Here is a 19813-nt window from a genome sequence, read left to right as displayed (position 1 = left end):
TAGCATCTGCACAGCCTTCTCCATGTCTCATCAATCCCAGGGATTTGACTGGTGATGACACAAGGGAAAGCTTTCTTTCAGGTAGCACTTGGGATATGAAGCTCCTTCCTTAGTGAGATTAGCTCAGCTCCCACTTTAGCAGCATTTGTATACCACCTCAGTACTATCACCCAGCTCCACAGGATTTCAGCAGACCAATGGTTTGTTTAATTTGTCTCTTCTCGTGGTATCTTCTTCTGTTATTTAGTCCACTTTGTTGATTATTATTTGCTTTTTAGTTATTCTGTCTGTCTGTTTTTCATTGCAGCTATTTGGGCTGACTCCTGTGAGGTAGAAGATTAGGATATAGAACATAAAATGAATAAATCATTTCAAGATTCTGGATAACTGGATACACCATACCTGTAAAATGATCATTCCTTTTGTGAAAAATCAAGCAATATTAGGATGTCAGAGAGTAGGATGTCAAGGAGCCTAGACTTTTCCGTGGCATACTATTTTTAAAGCAAGAGAGCTTCTTAAAAGCATATGGCCATGCATTCAGAATTGAAACCCCTCTACTACCACCTGCCTCCTAGAATAGCATAGCCCAGTAAAAACTATACCACATGGCTGCTCCGAGCATTTGTATCTGTTCTTTGTTAACCAGGTCAGTGGGCTCTGAAATTAAAGAATAGAAAGACTTATAAAAGCTAATACAAATATTAAGCCATAGAAGGTTGTTTTTTTTCCTAGGAAAAAACCCTGTAGGCATAGCTGTATGGGAGGAAATGCATTGCCTGGTTTTGTTTTGTTTTTAAGGTCTTCTGAAATTTGCTATTGTTAATTGTTAGTAAATACATACAGCAACCAACCAGAATTAAGTAGATTTGTGGCCACAAAGACATTCGGCAATAATGGTTCAGTGTGTTTTCCAATTTGCCTCCCAGTCATAGAAAATTTAAAATAAATCATTATATGTTGAAAGACTAAATTGATATAGTACCTGAAATTGCAAGTGACAGATTTGATCAAGGCTAGTTAGAAACATTTATCACTCACAGGTCTACGGGGAGAAAGATGCAGGGAGGTTACGTTAAACATTAAAGGAATGGTGAAAGTAGAGTGATTGAAGAAGGGCAATGTAATTTATCAGAGGAATCACTTTCCACCTACAGAGTTGATAAGAAAGCAGCCCAGCCGACAGAAAGTGGATCACATAATGTTTCCTACAGGAGCGTGTCGAAGGGCGGCTCCCAGGGCTCTTCTCTTCCCAACAACTCTGTCGGCACTCAAGGAAACCAGAAGAAAACCAGCAAAACAAAGGCTGATATGGAAATACCAAATGATGCAGTGGTACGTAACAAGACCCTGCTGTCCTTAATTTTTACTTTTTTCCTATACTGTTACTGCTCCAACACTGGGTAGAAATATGCTTGTCATTGCTGGGGAACGATGGATTAATGTCAGCATCTGATGGCCTGATTAGGGAATCCGATTATACTAATGCCCATAGCTGTCATTTGATGGAAACATATTCAGCCTTTTTTATGGCAATTTACACTTGGTTACCTGTACTTTCAAGCCCACTTCAAGGTCCTAGTTTTCACCTTTTCAGTTGTTCCATGGCTTGAGAGCCACATGTCCCCAGACATTCCTTCTGGATATATCAACTACCCTGCTGGTTGTTCCCTGAAAACTAAGCCTTGCTTCATATCCTTCACTCTGTGATATAAGGCCTTCCATATCTAGAAGTAAGATACTTTATAGTAGTGGCCTATTCTTGGAGCATACAGGACCTGGAGATGCCAGGTTTGGAACTAAGACCTGCCACTTGCAAAACAAGTGCTCTACCATTGATCTGTAGCCTTTCTTCTACCACCACACTGCCCCACACACGAGGACCCCAATCTGAATCAGGTCCCCAGCGCTGGCAGTTTGTGTGGGGTGGGAAAACTTTGTGCTGGATGTCACATTGGGGTTAGCCCTAAGATCACCATTGAACAGTTGTTTCTTTTAAGCTTTTTCTGTTGTTGCTCTGAAAAAAGGAAAAGGTGAGTGATTAACATCCCGTGCATGCTATTGCGTTCTACGAGGAAGCTTGAATTGCAAAGTAATTACATATTTCTCAGGGATATATTCTAAAGGTAAAACACATTTTCAAAGCTCTTCATGATGGGAATTGAAAAATCTATTAGCTCAGTATTGATGTTTAGGGTGCTTAAGGTTAAAAGTATCAGTGGCTTGCTCTCAGCGTCAGGCAAATGTCTGCAAGCATTTGTGCTTCCATGTAAAGCAAGCTTTAACTAGAAGATATACAAGGTCATTTGTTAAAAACATCTCTCAACCTGCATTCTGAATCCATATGCTTTGGAAAACTTTTTCTATCTCCCCTCCCCCTCTCCCCCCCTTTCCCCTCTCCCCCTTTCTGTAGCATGTAGCTTCTATAGTATCATCTTTTCTTTGAAAATGTAGATGTCCCCTGCATTATAAAACCACAAATTATAAGCATATCTAAGTCTGCCCTTGTAATGTCACTGAAAGGAATGAGAGAGAATGAAAGTCTGGAAATGTGCAATATGCAGGAAATTCAATCCAACTGATCTAGAACTTTGATAGCAAAGCAGAGCCCCTTATCACAGCCACTCAATTTAACTATGCCCCATTTAATATGGTGCTGACAGCTTAGGGTATATCTTCACTGTACAGAAGTATTTTTTTTTAAGCATGCTGCTTTTACAATTTCTTTTTTAACTTCCTTATTATTGTCTAATGGCACAGTAATTTGCAGAAGTTTTTGTCTCATTTTGTGAAGTCTTTGCAAATGTAACAATAATAGCCATTTAGGACTTTAAGTATATCTTCAAGAAACACACTTCATTTTATCGGGCAAGTACAAAGATTGTTCTGAATCTACATAAATAATGAAGAAATGTTAATTTTTTTCTCTTTAACTTCTAAGGACAAATTAGTCACGCTGCAAAGGCATTACCTTTTCCTTCTCCAGACTGCACTTTGTTAAGCTGAAAATCAAAGTGTTATTAGGACATTGTTTTTGAAGATTGGATTATATTATATGCTACATCTTTGTGGGTTTTCAATACTTGATTTTATTCTGTAAATGAAATAGCTTGCATTACCATGTTGAAGCCATTTGGGTTGAAAGAAAAATGAGTGCCTATAATCTGTGTTTTGGAATCTGGTTTTTTTTAAAAAAAAAACAACGACAGAATTGTGGGGAATTTCAGTTTGTCCTCTAAACTTGGTACTACTCAATCTCATTTAAAATGCATATATTATTTCCTGGTCTTCATGTCCTTTTCTCCCTTTATTGGCTTCTCACTTTGAATCACGTTGCAGAGAATTCAGTAAAAAGAGATAGCTGTGATTGAAAACACTAGCATGTGGTAGCATTTCCCATTGTGCATTCTTTTTTCCCTAAAAAAGGAGGGGGGGCATGCCTTTTTGAGAAAAACAGCACAAACCTTTTCAAAAGCCCTGAGCAGAGATGATTTCTTTTTCTTTTTACACTGTAACAATACAAGGTACATTTAGAGATGAGGGTCAAACCAGTAACTAACACTTGCAAAAGTTGATAAAGAATGCATGCCTTAAATTTCATCTGAATGGAAAAATCAAATGTGCCTTTTACATTTAATGCTCCTCTAAAGTGGGTTTTCAAAAGTGTATCTTTCATGCGCCATAGAATTAAGTCTTTTCTTTTTCAGCATGTTAATTAAAGGCTTAGGGTTCTATTATGCCATCACTTAAACACATCTCAGACTGTGGTTTCTTGGCGATTTTTATATACATTTTAAAGAAAAACATGTTCCATTAGCATCGTTGGAACAGATCGTTTGCGCAGGGTGTGCAAAACAAGGACTTTAATGGAAATCTTGCTCATTTGCTTACATAAATAGCCCCATTTCGAACCTAACCATTGAGTATTTTGTGAAAAACAGGAAAGATACCATGCTCCCCCAAACTAAAGCCAATGTGGTTTTAGTTTTAATGTGCATACCACAGCCAAGGTGGAAAAGCACCTTGGGAAGCCAGGTGTGTGAGAGTAGAATATCAGACTGCCATAATAAAAGCATTCTTGCTTGACTTAGAACTGAGCCACATTGTTGAAGCTAATATAGTACAATGGGAAGGGCACAATAGATTTCAGTGCTCATTCTTTCTTCCCATATTTTTACCTTGGGTGTCAAAGTATTTAAGTTGCCCATGCACCTTTAAACCACTAGTTGACAAAATAGTATCTAAGGCAGCAAACTAGTTATCAATGAAATATAGTGTTGGTAGCTGAGTGGAGAGTTCTTAACCTTTTTTCTTTCAACAGCTTTTCAATTCAAAATCTGTTTCTGCCCAGGTGGTAGTGACAGCAGAGGTGGCAGTTCATTTTATTTATATAGATGTGGAAAAGATGCCAGAATTGTGTGACTGCAGCACTGAATGAAGATACCATGTCACACATTAATTTTATTTCCTCAGTTCTTTAACATAAATTTATAAGGTATAACATTTGAGGAGGAAGAAAAATACAGGATCATGAGAACTTAATGCATTTATTTAATCTTATAAACATAAATATTATTTTATCTTTTTGAGAAATTGTATCACTTTGTTGTTTAGTCATTTAGTCGTGTCCGACTCTTTGTGACCCCATGGACCAGAGCACACCAGGCATTCCTGTCTTCCACTGCCTCCCACAGTTTGGTCAAACTCATGTTTGTAGCTTCGCACAAAGACTTAATTTTTCTTGCCAGTTGCATCGTATTGTTCTTAGCAAAGCACCTAGAAACAATTTAAACGTCATTCATAATAGGACGCCGTACAAGCTGTACTACGTGGGGGTTGCATTAAGGTAGATAGTAAAGGGTGATAACAAAGATACTAAAAGATAAACAGATTTGTTTTGAAATACACTGTTTTTGTTCTGTTAAAAGAGAGATATGTAAGCAGTTACAATTACTGTTCCCCCTTTACAACACAGATCAAAGTGGTAACAGAAAATTTCCAAGAAGATGAAGAGAACGCCATCGCTGACTCAACTTGTCAAAGCCACTTAATAGGTAACATCAACAAAAAATTTAAAATGTTGTAATATGTGGCTTAGATTCTCTTAGTACATTATGTGGTCTGTGCAGTTGAACAGAGTTATGTACAATTAATCCCATTGAATCACACTAGACTAAAGGTAAAACTGGATGAGTCTCTTCTTCTCTTATTTTAGCAGGCAGCACTGGGGGATCAGGCCAAAGATCTTACTCAGCCAGCAGCCTGTACTTGCAGTGGCCTACCAGATATCTGTGCGAATAGGAACAAGATACTTATCCTTCAATGGCTCAGTGCAGAAATTAATGTAATCATATATTGGGAGATTGGAAATATGCCATGAGCACAAATGCCTTTCCTTGTTTGCCTAAGTGTAAACTGTGGTTGGGTCTCATCAGAAATGCCTTTAAACCATAATCATCTACTTTTCTTCATTCAAATCATATTTCTTTTCAGTGAGAAATTTATTACCTTAATGCAGGTAGCTTTACCATCTGTGGAAATGTTATGAACAGTCTTCTAAATAGCCATACTTCCTGGCTACACTGCTATCCTTCATCCTGATTTTTAGTGCTATGTTATTTGTGCATCATTGTAGCAGTGCATTTTGAACATACCAGTTTACCAAGTTGGATGCTATATGCCAGCAATGAGAACCTCCAGCTCATGCGGCTAATTAGTCTCTGCAGGCCTTCTCATTTGTCTTATCAGTTTATTTTGGCCAGACCACAGCTACCTACCCTACACCTGACATTGTATATAATGTGTGCTGGGGGACAGGTAAAGTCACAGCTGGGCCAAAAGGGGAATGTGCAGGCACCGTCAAGCAGCTGAATGTCAGGGCTTCAAAGCACAGCCCAGGGCTCTCTGCAAGCACTGAGGGTCAGTTGGTGGTCGGGGCTTGAAAAGAGTGCTACACAGCCGAAACACTGACAATCATCTGGGATCAGGAACTGCCTAGCGCTGATGAGGGGACTGGAGAAAGCAGCTTGTATTCAAAGCTCTTCTTCCAATGCTCTGAATACAAGTTGCATTCTGAAGGGCTTCAAGGGACCTCTCTGTAACCAAGGATCAGCTGTTTTGAAGGCATGTTCCCAGCACCGATCAGGTGACTGGCAGGTGGGTGTTCTTGTCGCCTATCAAATTGGGTGACAGATAAAGCGAAGATAAAGATCTGGCCTGCCAGCCAGATCCAGCTTCCCACCCTGGTTATGTGCACTCCAAGATGAATCCTCAGTAGAGGAAAGGTTCATGGGAATATAAATTAGGATGTTGAATAGTATTGTCAAATGTAAGAACATAAAATGATTGCATTTACTATGCTGCTTATAAAGTTCTAATACTATTTACAGAACTATTTAGCATGATTGACATCAGAGAATAACTTATCATTATTATTTATTACTTTTGTATACTACCCTTCATCTGAAAATCACAGGGCAATTCACAACATAAAAATAAAAGATGAGAACACAAAACACATAATAAAACAAAAGCAAAAAACCAAAAACCAATAACTATTAAACCATTAAACACATTTAAAGGGTCATATAATGTTAATCAGCCAAAGGCTTGGTTTTTGCCTGGTGTCTAAAGATAGGTAATGAAGATGCCAGGCAAGCCTCCCTGGGGAGAGCATTCCACAAACAGTGAACCACTGCAGAAAAGGCCCATTCCCTCTCACAGAGGAGGCACATGAAGAAGGCCTCAGGTGATGAATGCAGGGTGCAGGTTGGTTCATATGGGGAGAAGTGGTCCTTGAGATATTGTGGTCTTGAGCTGTGCAAGGTTTTATAGGTCAAAACCAGCACCTTGAATTGGACCAGGGGGGGAAATTGGTTGCCAGTGCACTTGGGCTAGGATCGGTATAATATGCTCAACCGTCTTGCCCTGATGAGCAACCTGCTGAATTCTGCACCAGCTGAAGTTTCCAAACCATCTTCAGAGGCAGCCCTACATGTTATCGCAGCGTTGCAGTTATCTAACCTAGAGGTTACCAGAGCATAGATGATAGAAGTTAGGTTATTCCTGCCCCAAGAGGAGCATAGCTGGGCCACCATCTGAAGCTAATGGAAGGCACCCCATACCACTGAAGCCACTTGAGACTCAAGCATCAGCAAGGGATCCAGAAGTACTCCCAAGTTGTATACCTGCTCCTTTAGATGGAGTATAACCCCATCAAGAGCAGGCAACCTCCCAGCCATCTGTTCTAGGAAATCACCCACTAACAGTGCCTCTTCTTATCTGGATTGAGCTTCAGTCTGTTGGCTCTCATCCAGTCTGCTACTGAGGCGAGACAATGGTCCAGCACTTCCACTGCCTCACATGTAGATTTAAAGGAGAAGTAGAATTGTGTGTCACCAACTTAATTTCTGACAATGTACTCCAGACCTGCAGAAAACCCCACTCAGTGGTTTCATAGAATCATAAAATCATAGAATTGTAGAGTTGGAAGGGATCCCAAGGGTCATGTAGTCCAACCCCCTGCAATGCAGGAATCTCAACTAAAGCATCCATGACAGATGGTCATCCAACTTCTGCTTAAAAACCTCCAATGAAGGAGAGTCCACAGCCTCTCGAGGGAGACCATTCCACTGCCAATATTAAATAGCATAGGGCAGGGGTCTGCAACCCGCAGCTCCGGAGCCGCACGTGGCTCTTTTACACCTTTGCCGCGGCTCCGGGGCAGATACTAGCGAGGGGAGGAGGCGCATTGTGCGCCCCGACACTCCCCACTGTGGCGGGCACTGTACTGGCTGTGACGTCGCATGGGGGCAGTGCGTGCGTTAGTCACGCACCGTCCCAACTTCACCTTCCCGCCCGCTGTCAGATCGGAGGGCAGCGGCGCGCATGCTTTAAATGTCGCAATGGTTTTGCGGCTCCCAGTTGTTGTTTTTCTTCGGAAACGGGTCCAAGTGGCTCTTTTTGTCTTAAAGGTTGCAGACCCCTGGCATAGGGGATAAAATTGAGCCCTGAGGAACTCCACATTAAAGGCTCCATGGAGCTGAAAAGCACTCCCCAAGCATCACCCTCTGAAAATGGCCATCCATGTAGGACTGGAACCACCACCAACTCAGACATGTTATCCAGAAGGATACAATGGTCAATAATATCAAAAGCTGCTGAGAGGTTGAGGAAAATGAACAGGCACATTCCCCCTGTTTCTCCCACACTTAGGATTCCTCTGTAAGTCTCTTTTTCTCAGCTCTTCATTGTTTCCTTCTTATCAAGAGATGGCTGTGCAAATACATTCATGTACCACACTTCACATTTTGGGAGGCTGAGTGTTGGCATAAATGTAAACCAAAATGTTTGTGTTGAGGATCTGTGTCTTGTGCTCGTTTTCTCCTGCTTATACTCCATATGAAAACATCTGTGCTGCCAGCTCACAGCAATCTCTCTCTCAGTGCCAGGCTCCAGCTGATATGACTTTGTGTGCTTTGTTTCAAACTTCCTCCCAATCACAGAAGGTGCTTCAAAACTATAATTTAAAGATTATTATGATAAATGGTTACGTACTCACATTTTAACGAGCCATTCTCTCTCTCTCCTCCTCACTGCCACCTAATTTTTCACTGTAGAAACTAACATTTTAACAAAGTGGAATGTGTGTGCATAGTGTGAGAGTAGGGGGAAACTATGCTAATGGCACTAAGCTCAGGATACACTGTGCAATCCCTGGACTAGTGCCTGGATGCAGTGGTGAACTGGATGAGGGTCAACAAATGGAGTTTGAATTCTGGGGAGAAAGATGCCTTTGGGGTGGGTGGCTCTGATGTCCAGGAAGTTGGTCAGTTGTCTGTTCAGAAGGTGGCACTCCCTCTGAAGGAGCAAGTACAGAGACCAGGTTCAAGGCCCATGTGCTAATCCATAAATCACAACTTGGGCTCAAAGTACCTTAAGGACTATCTTGATTCCTTATGTTCCTCTTCAGTTGCTGAGATCCTCTGATCTCAGCAACACTCATGAGTTTTGATTCACCTTCACTAAAGACAGAGCATTTAGTTCAGCAGGTCCCTACCAGTAGAGGTTCTTCAGAAACCATCCCTCCCTCCCTCCAAACATCTTTTGATAACGTATTTGTTTACAACATGCTTGTACTTTTTCTTTTACCCAATGTGTATTTATTGGTGTTTATTATTGGTGTTTTAATGGATCTTTTGTTGATTTTATCTTTGTACTCTACCCAGCTATATTTTTTTGAAAGTGGGACATAGATTCGTAAATAAATTAATAAGCTAATTATTTTAATGAGTGAGATTCAGTTTTTAACAATTGTCAGTGTAAGATCCTCAAGTGGGTATCTGGTCTATAAAGTTAGATAATATGCAAGTTAAATAATATCCAGTGGACTACAGGTATGGTATTATGTGGCACAATGGTGTTTTATCACAGTGAAGTACTCGTAGTTCTTGGCATGCATGTTCCAGTTGCTTTATATTCTGTTCAAAAGTGCTCTTAGCAAGCCAATAGATTTAAATAAGTTAATGGTTTCCTGGATGAGTCTTCTTTTAAAAGACCCTGAGAAGACAATGTAATACATATCAATAAACATATAAGATATTATCTCGGGCACTGCACCTTCACAAGATACTTTTACGGCTGGGGAAACCTTGACTTACAGAAAAGCCATCATGCAACACAGCTGAAGTTATTCATCTAGAAATTGCAGAACATAACTCTTCCCATCTGTGCTGTACCATCTCTCTGTCTCTCATCATATTCAGCGTTCAGCTTGGCTATTGGGTCTATTCATGCACACAGTATATATGTATAGTCAGAAATCTTATAAAATCTGGTATATATATTAAGATGCTACAAGTAATTATCTCAGTTGCATTTTTCTTTTGCTGAGTTGCAGGATATGAGGGAACCTCTTTTACTGCTTCTTCCCCATCCTCTGTGTACCTACCTGTCTTACAAAAATGTTTATAGCATAATCCAGGGGTGGTGGCAGCTGTTGCCCATTGAGGCTGGTGAGGCAGGGAGAAAGCTAGCTATTGGTAGGGGGAGTAAGGGATAACAACAGCCAGAGCTAAAGTAGGAACACTGCAAGACTGCAATCCTGTACACAGTAACACAATCACGTGAGAATAAGCCCCACTGAACTTAATATATTTATATATATATATAATTTAATACTTAAGACGGTTTACTAAGTGGTTTACAAAATAAGAAATATTTGGAAGAATTTAGTGTCTCACTAAGACAAATGTTCCATCAGCGCAAGTGTTTCAGCTTGCCAGAAGGAATGACGCCCCGCTACTACCCCATGTGATAATTTGGAGGTTCCTCTGACCTCCCCCCTCCCAACCCAATGGGGGCTGCAGGAAGAAGAGAGGTGAGAAAGCCTTGTGGAAGTCTTTGCACAGACATTGTGCACTCATTAGGTGAATCCCACTCAAGATCGGGCCCTACGCTCTCTATGCAAATTCCACGCCTACTGCCACTTATGTCTTGCTGCATCTTTAGGCATCTAAAGTTACGGTATTTACACCAATTCCATGTGTTTTGAGTCTTCACTCAAGAAAAAGACAGTTCTTTGTGCTAGAATTTTACACTAAGGTGAAGATTTTATTTTATAGTCTTGAATCCAGGCACTCCAGTCCATTAAAGTTCTTGATAATCATCTAGCTTATAGCCAAGCACTTTCTTATAACATCATTTTTCGCTTTCCAAGAACAACTCTGCAAAAGGTTCTGCAGTTTAATTTAAAAGCAATCTGATCAGAAAAGAAAGGTCTCTCTTTTCGTATACCTTTGTTATTGTAGGTATCCTTATTTAGTGAAAATGTTGAGCTGAATTCAATGGATCTTGAAATGTTCTTGAAATTGAGGGCTGTTGGTATTGTATAGTGGTGAGGCTATTTTTCAATCCCCGTCTTTGGTCTTCTTATAAAGAAAGGGAGACAAGTGATGAAAAAATAAATTTCAATGAGAGACTGGAATTGTCTTGATAAGAGAATTTTTATGTATTATTTGATAGAATGCTTAGTAAAGATAATGGCTATAAACAGTAGAGTTAGAATGAAGTTTCAGCATTTAAAGTACTTTGGTTATGGCAACAAAATCTGTATAAAGCATTTTCGTTCACTAGTTCTAATGCTGATTAATTCAGCATTACACTCATTCAGTTCTCTATAGCTTTCTCATTTAAACAGAAACATTAAATGGGCAATGATTGTATATTAAATTAATGTAACAGTCTTTCTTCAGTCCTTATCTGCCCACCCAGGTGTTTATTAAGTAATAAAGACATTGGTGAATTTAAGTTTTAATGATATAATCCTACCTTCACAAATACAAGTGAAGGCTTATTTCTTATGAGACCACACTTACGACAGTGTTAATATTTTTCTCTAATAAGTATCTGTCTATTCAGCATAACCTAATAAGTACCCAACCTAGAAGTTTGATTAAGTTACAAGTCATAGTACTAGACAGGTACAAAATCAATGAAAAACCAGAGGAATCAAAGCTGTCTAAAATGCCAGTTGTAGCTCATTTGCTTACAATTTTTGAATGACAGAACTACAACAAATTTTGGAGAATGGAATACTTCTCTCCTTGTTTTCAGCCTCTCCATTTCATTTTCTGCCCTACTACCATTAAAACAACAAGTCAATATCACATGCATTCTGCGCATGTCCAGTCCTCATTGGGCTGGTAGGGGGATTTTATTAATGGAATCCCTTTAAAAAAAAACCAGTAAGCCTTGGGTTTTCAGTCTAGCTACAGCCCCCCCCCCCCCGGGAAGGTCCTGAGCCAAGAAAATAGTAGTGGGATGCAGGAGGAAGATCAGAGGAAGAAGGGGTGCAGCTGGGTTGGAGGCTGAGCAATCAAGTTTTAAGTGAGACTGAGGCAGCTGAGGAGGAAGAGGAGACTGAGGCTGCGGCAGATTCCCAGCCACCTGCCAGTTCCACTGTTTCCTTCCCCCATCCTCCTCTGTCCCCAAGAATGAGAAGGGTGTTACATGTAGCAGAACAAAAGGCACAGAGAGCCCCTCCTTGAAGGAGTTTGCGACTGTTGGGTAGGCAGCCGGCTGGGGAGGAGCCTTAGGAGGAAGTGGGAGGCTTAGATCCTCAGTTCTGTCAACGGTCTCACCAGGCTAGTTCTGCCTGTGGAGTTCTCTGTTGGGTTTTGTTTCTCTGAATAAAGAATCAACCTTACTGCTCATCCCTGAGTTCGTGCGCTGAACTGCAGCTGAACCATCCCTGACATCTGGTAAGGGTGAGCGAAGCCAGAAAATCCACCTGCGAGTCCCTCCCAATAGTAGTTTTAGGCACCATGAGTTTTGTCAGGAGTGGGAAGGGGAGAAAAATGCCAGCTGTGGATCACTGCCTCCCTCCATTTCTTTTGTGATTGCCTTCTGTTCTGTAGTCACTATGAACCAAGAAGTGGGAGGCCTTTGCTGTGGATGCTTAAGGACAATTGTTCATACCATTCAGGCTGAGAGCCTGGGTGGATTGGAGAGTGGGGCTGAGGGTGTAAGGTGTTAAGTTGCTCAGAAGCCATCGAGTGGGGCCCTGTGTGTGTGTGTGTGTGAGAGAGAGAGAGAGAGGGGGGGGTAGTTGCCATAGATGAAAAATGGGCTGGGAACTGTTACTATAAGACCATTGGTGGTTAATCAGTTTGAATGCCCTGTGCTCGTATTTGTTAGGTATTTGGCTAAATTGGAAATGATAGCTTTTGTCCTCATTGTTGTTTTTCTTGTTTGCCTTAGGGTAGAATTGCTAATTTGTTCACTGGACCTGTTCATATGATTTTGGTATACTGTTTTTGCTCCGTTTATCTCTATTACTTTTGTGCCCTGCTCTGGGATTGAAAATATTCAATGAAGAGTGGGCTACAAGCAACTGTAATTTAATAGATAAATGGATTCACTCTTAGTATACATAAATGAGGCCTGCATCAAAATGTTAGAGTGTGGAATGTTCCTTTGCCTGCCAGCCAGATATGCCTTCTTCCATTCCCGACCACCCAGGTTTTCTGAGTTCCTCACCCACTCCCAATAGTCAGCCACATCCTGTGGTCACTCCCAACTTAGATGTGTGTTTAAAGGTTTTTCTGTTTCTGTAAACCTTAGAGTTCTGCCAGACCAGTTCTCACACATGAATGATACTGTTTTGGCTACATAGGAACTTGCACTCATAGAACTGAGTTCACTATACTTTATGCCTGAGCTAGGTAACCTTTAGGATCCTCTCTGGACAGTAGCATTTATACCTGGTACAACTGTTACCACCCTAATCCTCTCCATTATGCTGGATGCTTTAAGGGTGTACCACCACCTGGAAGGGACATCTTTGTAGGCGGAGGCTGGGCTACTAGAAACCCAGCATGGATTTAAGCTGTAAAGAGGCCGCAAGGACTTGACAGCCTTATGTGACACTACACTCTGTGAGCCTACAGACAAACTGATGGCCACAACACAAGATTCCAAACCTTATACAGTCGCTTCCAGACCTCCAGGAACAGCAAGAACAACAAGCCTAAAGCCCAGAGTGGTAGACAGTGTGCCTGTCTTGCAATCCAAGACATTCCTGAACCTACTCAGAAAGTGTAATTCATTACACCATAATTTTTGCATGAAACCTAAGTTCTGCTGGAATCAGTGAGGCAAGCTAGTTGCAACTGCAGTCCCATTGATTCCAATACAACTGAGATGCAGCTGACTCTATTTGGATAGTGATGATGGTGATAATTTCAATTATTCCAATTTCCTAATCCTTACATAGTAAATCATAGTTCTACCCACTGCATATTAGCTTTACAGATCTTAGAAATGATACTGAGTTCATACATGACCACAGGTTTAAGTACCTACCTCCCAACTTTAGCCATCCACTATGCTATACCAGCTTTTAAATGAAACCTGAGACCAAAGTATAGTCATATTTTGCTACTGTGTCAAATGGCTCTCCAGTTAGTAGTATTTATATGTATGATCATACTTGTTAACTGTATTACAACAACTATTCTTTGTTGTTACTTTACTATTTGGACCAGGTATGGGGAAACGTGCTACCACCACCCCTGCCAGATGTTGTTGGACCTGAACTCTCATCGGCTCCCAGCCAGCATGGCCAATACTTAGGAGTATCAGTTCCTGGTTTAGGCTCTTTTTTTTTAGGTTTCACACTATCCTCTTAAAAAATATAGCCAGATGCATTGCATGGAAGGAAAGAATATGATTAATGGGGTCTATGCATTAAGTCTGGCACGTGTCATACTGTAATGTCTCTATTAAGCTTGACATATTTGAGTAAATAATGTTCGCCTTAGAAAGAACTGAAAAACCAGAGTCAGATTAGGTGAGTGCATTAATGAATTATTGAGATAGAGCAGAATCGTGCAACAAACTAAATGGGATTGAATGACAAAGTACAAATAGATCACACTTGCAAGGTTTGCTTTTAGAACCGAAAGGCATTGATTTGGCAAGGGAGAGAAAACGGAAAAAATAATAATTCCAAAAGTTCCTCCCATGTGAAACAAAGAGCTACGTGCAGTAGATGTATTTCTACTTCCCGCACCCTCCCCAAAGTAGTCTTTCATCATGAAACCTCACAGTGCTTGAGAATGCAACTTATCAATGTCAGTCTTAATTTCTTCCATCAACCCTTTTGATAGAAATTGAGAAGAATCATTTAGCAATCATCTTATCACTGTTGTAGTGTTTGAACCATTCATTTTACACATGATCAGATAAAGGAATGATATTTGCTTTATCTCCTCATTTGCCATCCAAAGAAATCTATAGAACCCCTAAATGTCTTTGCAGGCATATAGTAGGTTGCCAGCTGTGAAAACACTAACAGATAAAACCAGTAGCACTGAATCAATTTCCATTCTCTTTTTTGTGTGGGATATATATATATATGGTTTTCTTTTTTTTAAAAAAAGGTATCTATTCTGAGGTGTTGCAGTTTGATAAGAAGAATGGCAGCAGATCAAGTTTTTCAGCAGGCATTTATGTGTGCACAATGTTACCTGTAATCACACATCTCCTAGCACTTCCAGAGGGAGGCTTGTTTCCTAAGGCATCCGAGAGACAACCTGGTTTTTTAAAAAACGTATTAGACCTAACAAGAGCATGTGTATACACAGACATCATTTTTTGTAGTCAGCGCTTTATGGTTTTTGAAGAGAGGACTAGAGAACTGAAATGTAACCGAAAAATTGACACTGGAAGCATGTGTGCCAGTACATTTTTCATGGAAGTAGTTGAATGCCTGAAAAAAAGCATCTGTTATATGTCCTTCCATTTAAAGAACGATCCTCCTTTTATCAACCTTTTAAAGGGGAACATTAAATAATGGTTCAAAATCAACATAAGGGTCTGATTTTGAAAAGAAATGCAGCATATTATCTTCTTGCTTTAAAAGTCAGCCTTCATTTTTTAAAAAAATATATCTTATTTATTTAAATCATTTATAGTCATCCTTTTATCAATTTCAATACAGTTTACAAAAATTGTACATATTCAGCAGATAAAAGCACAATTAATCTTTATGTGATAGAAAATTAGTCTCCACTCTAGGCATCATCTTGGTTATAGGAATGATTGGATCTTTGCTAAACTCTTCGGATAGACATAGTTAACAGGGACTTGTTGAAATGGTGTCATATAGAAATAACTGCACTTCAGGCATATACACATGTAATAATAAATCGTTGTAACTTGAAGATTATATAAAACCCTGTCCTCCCTGAATAATAAGAATCTACCATGCATTAGTATCTTTTAAATAATGTCAAGTTACTGTTTGTCACAGTCTGGCGGAGACAAATAATTGCTTTCTGCTTCTAAGAGATAGTACACATGGCACTTGTCTAATTGCCAATTTTTCTGCAGCATTACTGTGGCATGCAGTTTAGTTATCCCTCCACTAAGGAGAACACAATAGCATTTGGCTCAACTTCCTTGTTAAACAAAGTATTTTTTTTAAAAAAACTTTTAACCTTCCGTTTATGTAAAGCTAAAATACTGTATTGTGATATCAAGGATTCCAGAAAAACTAGTATCTTCTTTAAGCTAGATGCAGATGATATAGTGACTAATGTCTGGAAATATGTATGTGTATTTCCTAACTGATAGACACTTGAAGAGCTGATTGTACATAGTAATGTGATATAAGTCAATGATATTGTACCAGTTTGTACCGTTTGATTATTTGAACGTTGGGTAATTGAGCCTGTTTTGCTTTTTCTCAAAAAGGAAAGCATTTCTGTTTGTTTGCAAGATCCTATCCACAATTAAGTTCTATTAAGTTCAGTGAAATATATGTGCTTGCAAGTAGTTTTGTTGCCTCCTTCCCCCATGTTTTTGGCCAATAATAATGGTGGAATATGTTCTCTATGCAGTGTTGTTGTTTCAGGCTTCCCTTAGAATCATAGAATCATAGAGTTGGAATAGACCACAAGGGCCATCGAGTCCAACCCCCTGCCAAGCAGGAAACACCATCAGAGCACTCCTGACACATGGTTGTCAAGCCTCTGCTTAAAGACCTCCAAAGTAGGAGACTCCACCACACTCCTTGGCAGCAAATTCCACTGTCGAACAGCTCTTACTGTCAGGAAGTTCTTCCTAATGTTTAGGTGGAATCTTCTTTCTTGTAGTTTGGATCCATTGCTCCGTGTCCGCTTCTCTGGAGCAGCAGAAAACACCCTTTCTCCCTCCTCTATATGACATCCTTTTATATATTTGAACATGGCTATCATATCACCCCTTACCCTCCTCTTCTCCAGGCTAAACATGCCCAGCTCCCTTAGCCGTTCCTCATAAGGCATCGTTTCCAGACCTTTGACCATTTTGGTTGCCCTCCTCTGGACACGTTCCAGTTTGTCTGTGTCCTTCTTGAACTGTGGTGCCCAGAACTGGACACAGTACTCCAGGTGAGGTCTGACCAGAGCAGAATACAGAGGCACTATTACTTCTCTTGATCTAGATGCTATATTCCTATTGCATTGGCTTTTTTAGCTGCCGCGTCACACTGTTGGCTCATGTCAAGTTTGTGGTCAACCAAGACTCCTAGATCCTTTTCACATGTACTGCTCTCAAGACAGGTGTCACCCATCTTGTATTTGTGCCTCTCATTTTTTTTGCCCAAGTGCAGTACTTTACATTTCTTCCTGTTAAAGTTCATCTTGTTTGTTTTGGCCCAGTTCTCTAATCTGTCAAGGTCCTTCTTCCAGGGTTTCTGTAGTTTTAACTGTGGCCTGGGTTGCACGGCACACTAAGCCAAACCACTGCTTAGCACAAATGTGTGAGAGCTCCTGGAGAAGAGATTGCAGACATTTTGCTCCTACCTGGTAGTTCTGCTGCTGTGCTGTGCTTGAGCAAAGTAAAGGCTTGACCTACTGTGTCATCCAAAACTAGACTCGTGGCTTTACTCTCCCACAGGGTAAATATTGGTCACACTTCATAGTTAGTTTAGAGAGAGCTAAACCACAAGCCTGCGTTCAGAAGACACACTAAGCATAGCCATTGCTTTGTTCAAAACCAAAATGATACTGATCTCCTCTCTGGGAGCCTGTGCATTTGTGCTAAGCTAGGGTTGGTTTAGTGTGACTGCAAACCAGGCTTTTGTGTGCCAAATATACTTTTCAGTTAGAAACCACATGTTGGTGGCATCCATATGTCTCAGGAAAGAATGGAGGAGTGTGCTTTTGGGGGTGAAGTCAAACTGTTGGAGGGTTACAACACTTGTAGAAACCGATATAGGAGAGAGATGTTTTGTTGCAGCTGGGGTGGATGAAGGTTGTGCACATGCAGATGCAGATGCACAATGGTGTTACTTTTCTCTGCACTCCTCCCAGCAGTCATTCCTCCTGTGGTCACTGCTGTGGATACACAACCTGACTGTCTCTAGGCACTGCACTCGTCTGCAAGGGATTCCCACATGACAGCAACATCAGTATGACATGTAAGCGTTTTTTCAAATGCCAGGGTGCTCCAATGGCCAGGTCACAAGTATCTGCTTTTAAAGTTAGTCTTCTACTTTAGATTTTGCATGTAAAATGATATGCTTCATGAGAAACCTTAATGCTTAGGTGGCTTTTTATAGTATGCTTCCACTCTTGAAAGGGTCAAGGTTTTTGTAATTGTTATATACAGGCCACCCCGGATTTGTGCGGGGGTTGTGTCCTAGGTCTTCACACGCATCAGTGGAGCGTGCATAAGCCCATTTCACCACATTACATCCTGCTATGCCCTGTTATGCCCCCATCCCATTCCCCCCTCAATTACACCCCCTTTCCAAGCCACTTCTGGGTCACCATGATGCGCAGTCATGGTCGCACATCAATTGGACAGGCGCAAATCGGTCATTGTCTGTACATTGGATATAGATATAGATGTAGACAATCTTAAATTGTGAGCCAGCTCCCTATTCAGGAAATGAGTGCAGGCCATTTAGATTTTAGAGTAGATGTCCACCAACATGTAACCTGGCTCTGATAGGAACATAGGACGCTGCCTTATACCAAGTAGGAGAATTGGTTACTCTAGCTCAGTAGTGTCAATACTGACTGGCAGCATCTGTCCACAGTTTCAGACAGGGGTCTTTCCCAGCCCTATCTCTGCCAGCAATTGAACCTTGAACTTTTTGCATGCGAAGCGTGTGCTTTACAACTGAGCTATAAGGTTGCACTGTTGAATCCTAAATCATGTAAGACCCATCAAGTGAATTAATATTAATTACCCACCAATTTTCATTCCAGAATTATGTCTCCAAAGCTCAATCTAGCTTTTATATTTCAGACAATTGTTGCATGGAAAACACACTTCTTGAAATAAATCAGTATTCGAATGTTGGCTTTAAATCATCACCATTTGTTACTAACTCCTGCTTCCTGCTTAGCTACCGCTCGCTTCAGATTCAGAGATTAGAATGTCATTTAGTCTGGGGGAGGTGAATTTGTGTTCTGAAAAGGAGGGGAAGCCATTTCCGATGCCATATTTGTATTCATTCATTCTTTTGTGTCGGGCCTGGCCTATGCAAAAATCAGAAGGTCATTTCTGGCAGATTGTCCTGTATATATTGTGGCTGATGTATTTAGGTCCTGTAATACTATTGCCAGAGTAGACATGGGAACAAGAGTTGACATTTGGATTTGTTGTAGGGTCTGGTCCTTGTTTATTTCTCTGTTATGTTGCCTGCTCTTGCTGCTGAGTAGATGTTTTTGGTTGAGGATGGGGTCATTGGTAAAAAAAAGAAGAGTACAGAATTGTCACCTAAGGACTGTGAGTAGTATCATTGTCCAGGATAAGCTTTAGATCTCTGATGATTTGTTATAGTGGTTTTAGCTGGGAGTCATAGGTAACAAGAAGTGCTCTGGGTCTGTTTCATATTCCTTGATAGAAACCAGACAGAAGCATGTAAATATCTGCAGTAGGTTTCTGAAATAAGTTGGTGCTTGTATGTCCATTATGTAGTTGCACAGTAGTGACCAGAAAGTGGATGAACTACATGGGCTGATTTAGCCTCAGATGAGTAGTGTTAAGTAGCTGAAGCCTTAGTTGAACTATATTTTACCCTTTTACAGCCATGTCAAATTTACACCTGACAACTGGGGGTCACACTCTGTGCATCTGAAGGATCTGGTCTGTGAAAGCTTGTGTTATAATAACATTTGTTAAGCTCTTTAAGGTGCCACAAGACTCTTTTTGTTATTTCTGCTGCAAGAGACTCACAGTACTTTCCCTGTGGAAATTATTACTGAAGGTGGTTTCACTGCTTCTCAGGCTTGTACATGATTTGGCTTTAAAAAAC

The 19813-nt window shown here is 40.5% G+C and overlaps 1 protein-coding gene across 15 annotated transcripts in view; it reads left to right on the top strand.

Annotated features, from left to right (window-relative positions):
• Window positions 1–19813, top strand: part of NCKAP5 (NCK associated protein 5) — a 629163-nt gene that overhangs the window by 540523 nt on the left and 68827 nt on the right. For all 15 annotated transcript variants that reach the window (XM_083487645.1, XM_083487648.1, XM_083487647.1 and 12 more), the window contains 2 exons: window positions 1158–1335; window positions 4976–5054. In XM_083487645.1, coding sequence (XP_083343771.1) covers window positions 1158–1335; window positions 4976–5054 — 257 coding nt within the window. The remainder of the gene's footprint in view (window positions 1–1157; window positions 1336–4975; window positions 5055–19813) is intronic.

The sequence above is a fragment of the Podarcis liolepis genome (genome assembly GCF_965112155.1).
Source record: "Podarcis liolepis genome assembly, chromosome: 1".
Taxonomy (NCBI): Eukaryota; Metazoa; Chordata; class Lepidosauria; order Squamata; family Lacertidae; genus Podarcis; species Podarcis liolepis.
Note: the sequence above shows the minus strand (reverse complement) of the source record. Positions and strands in the feature narration are given on the sequence as shown.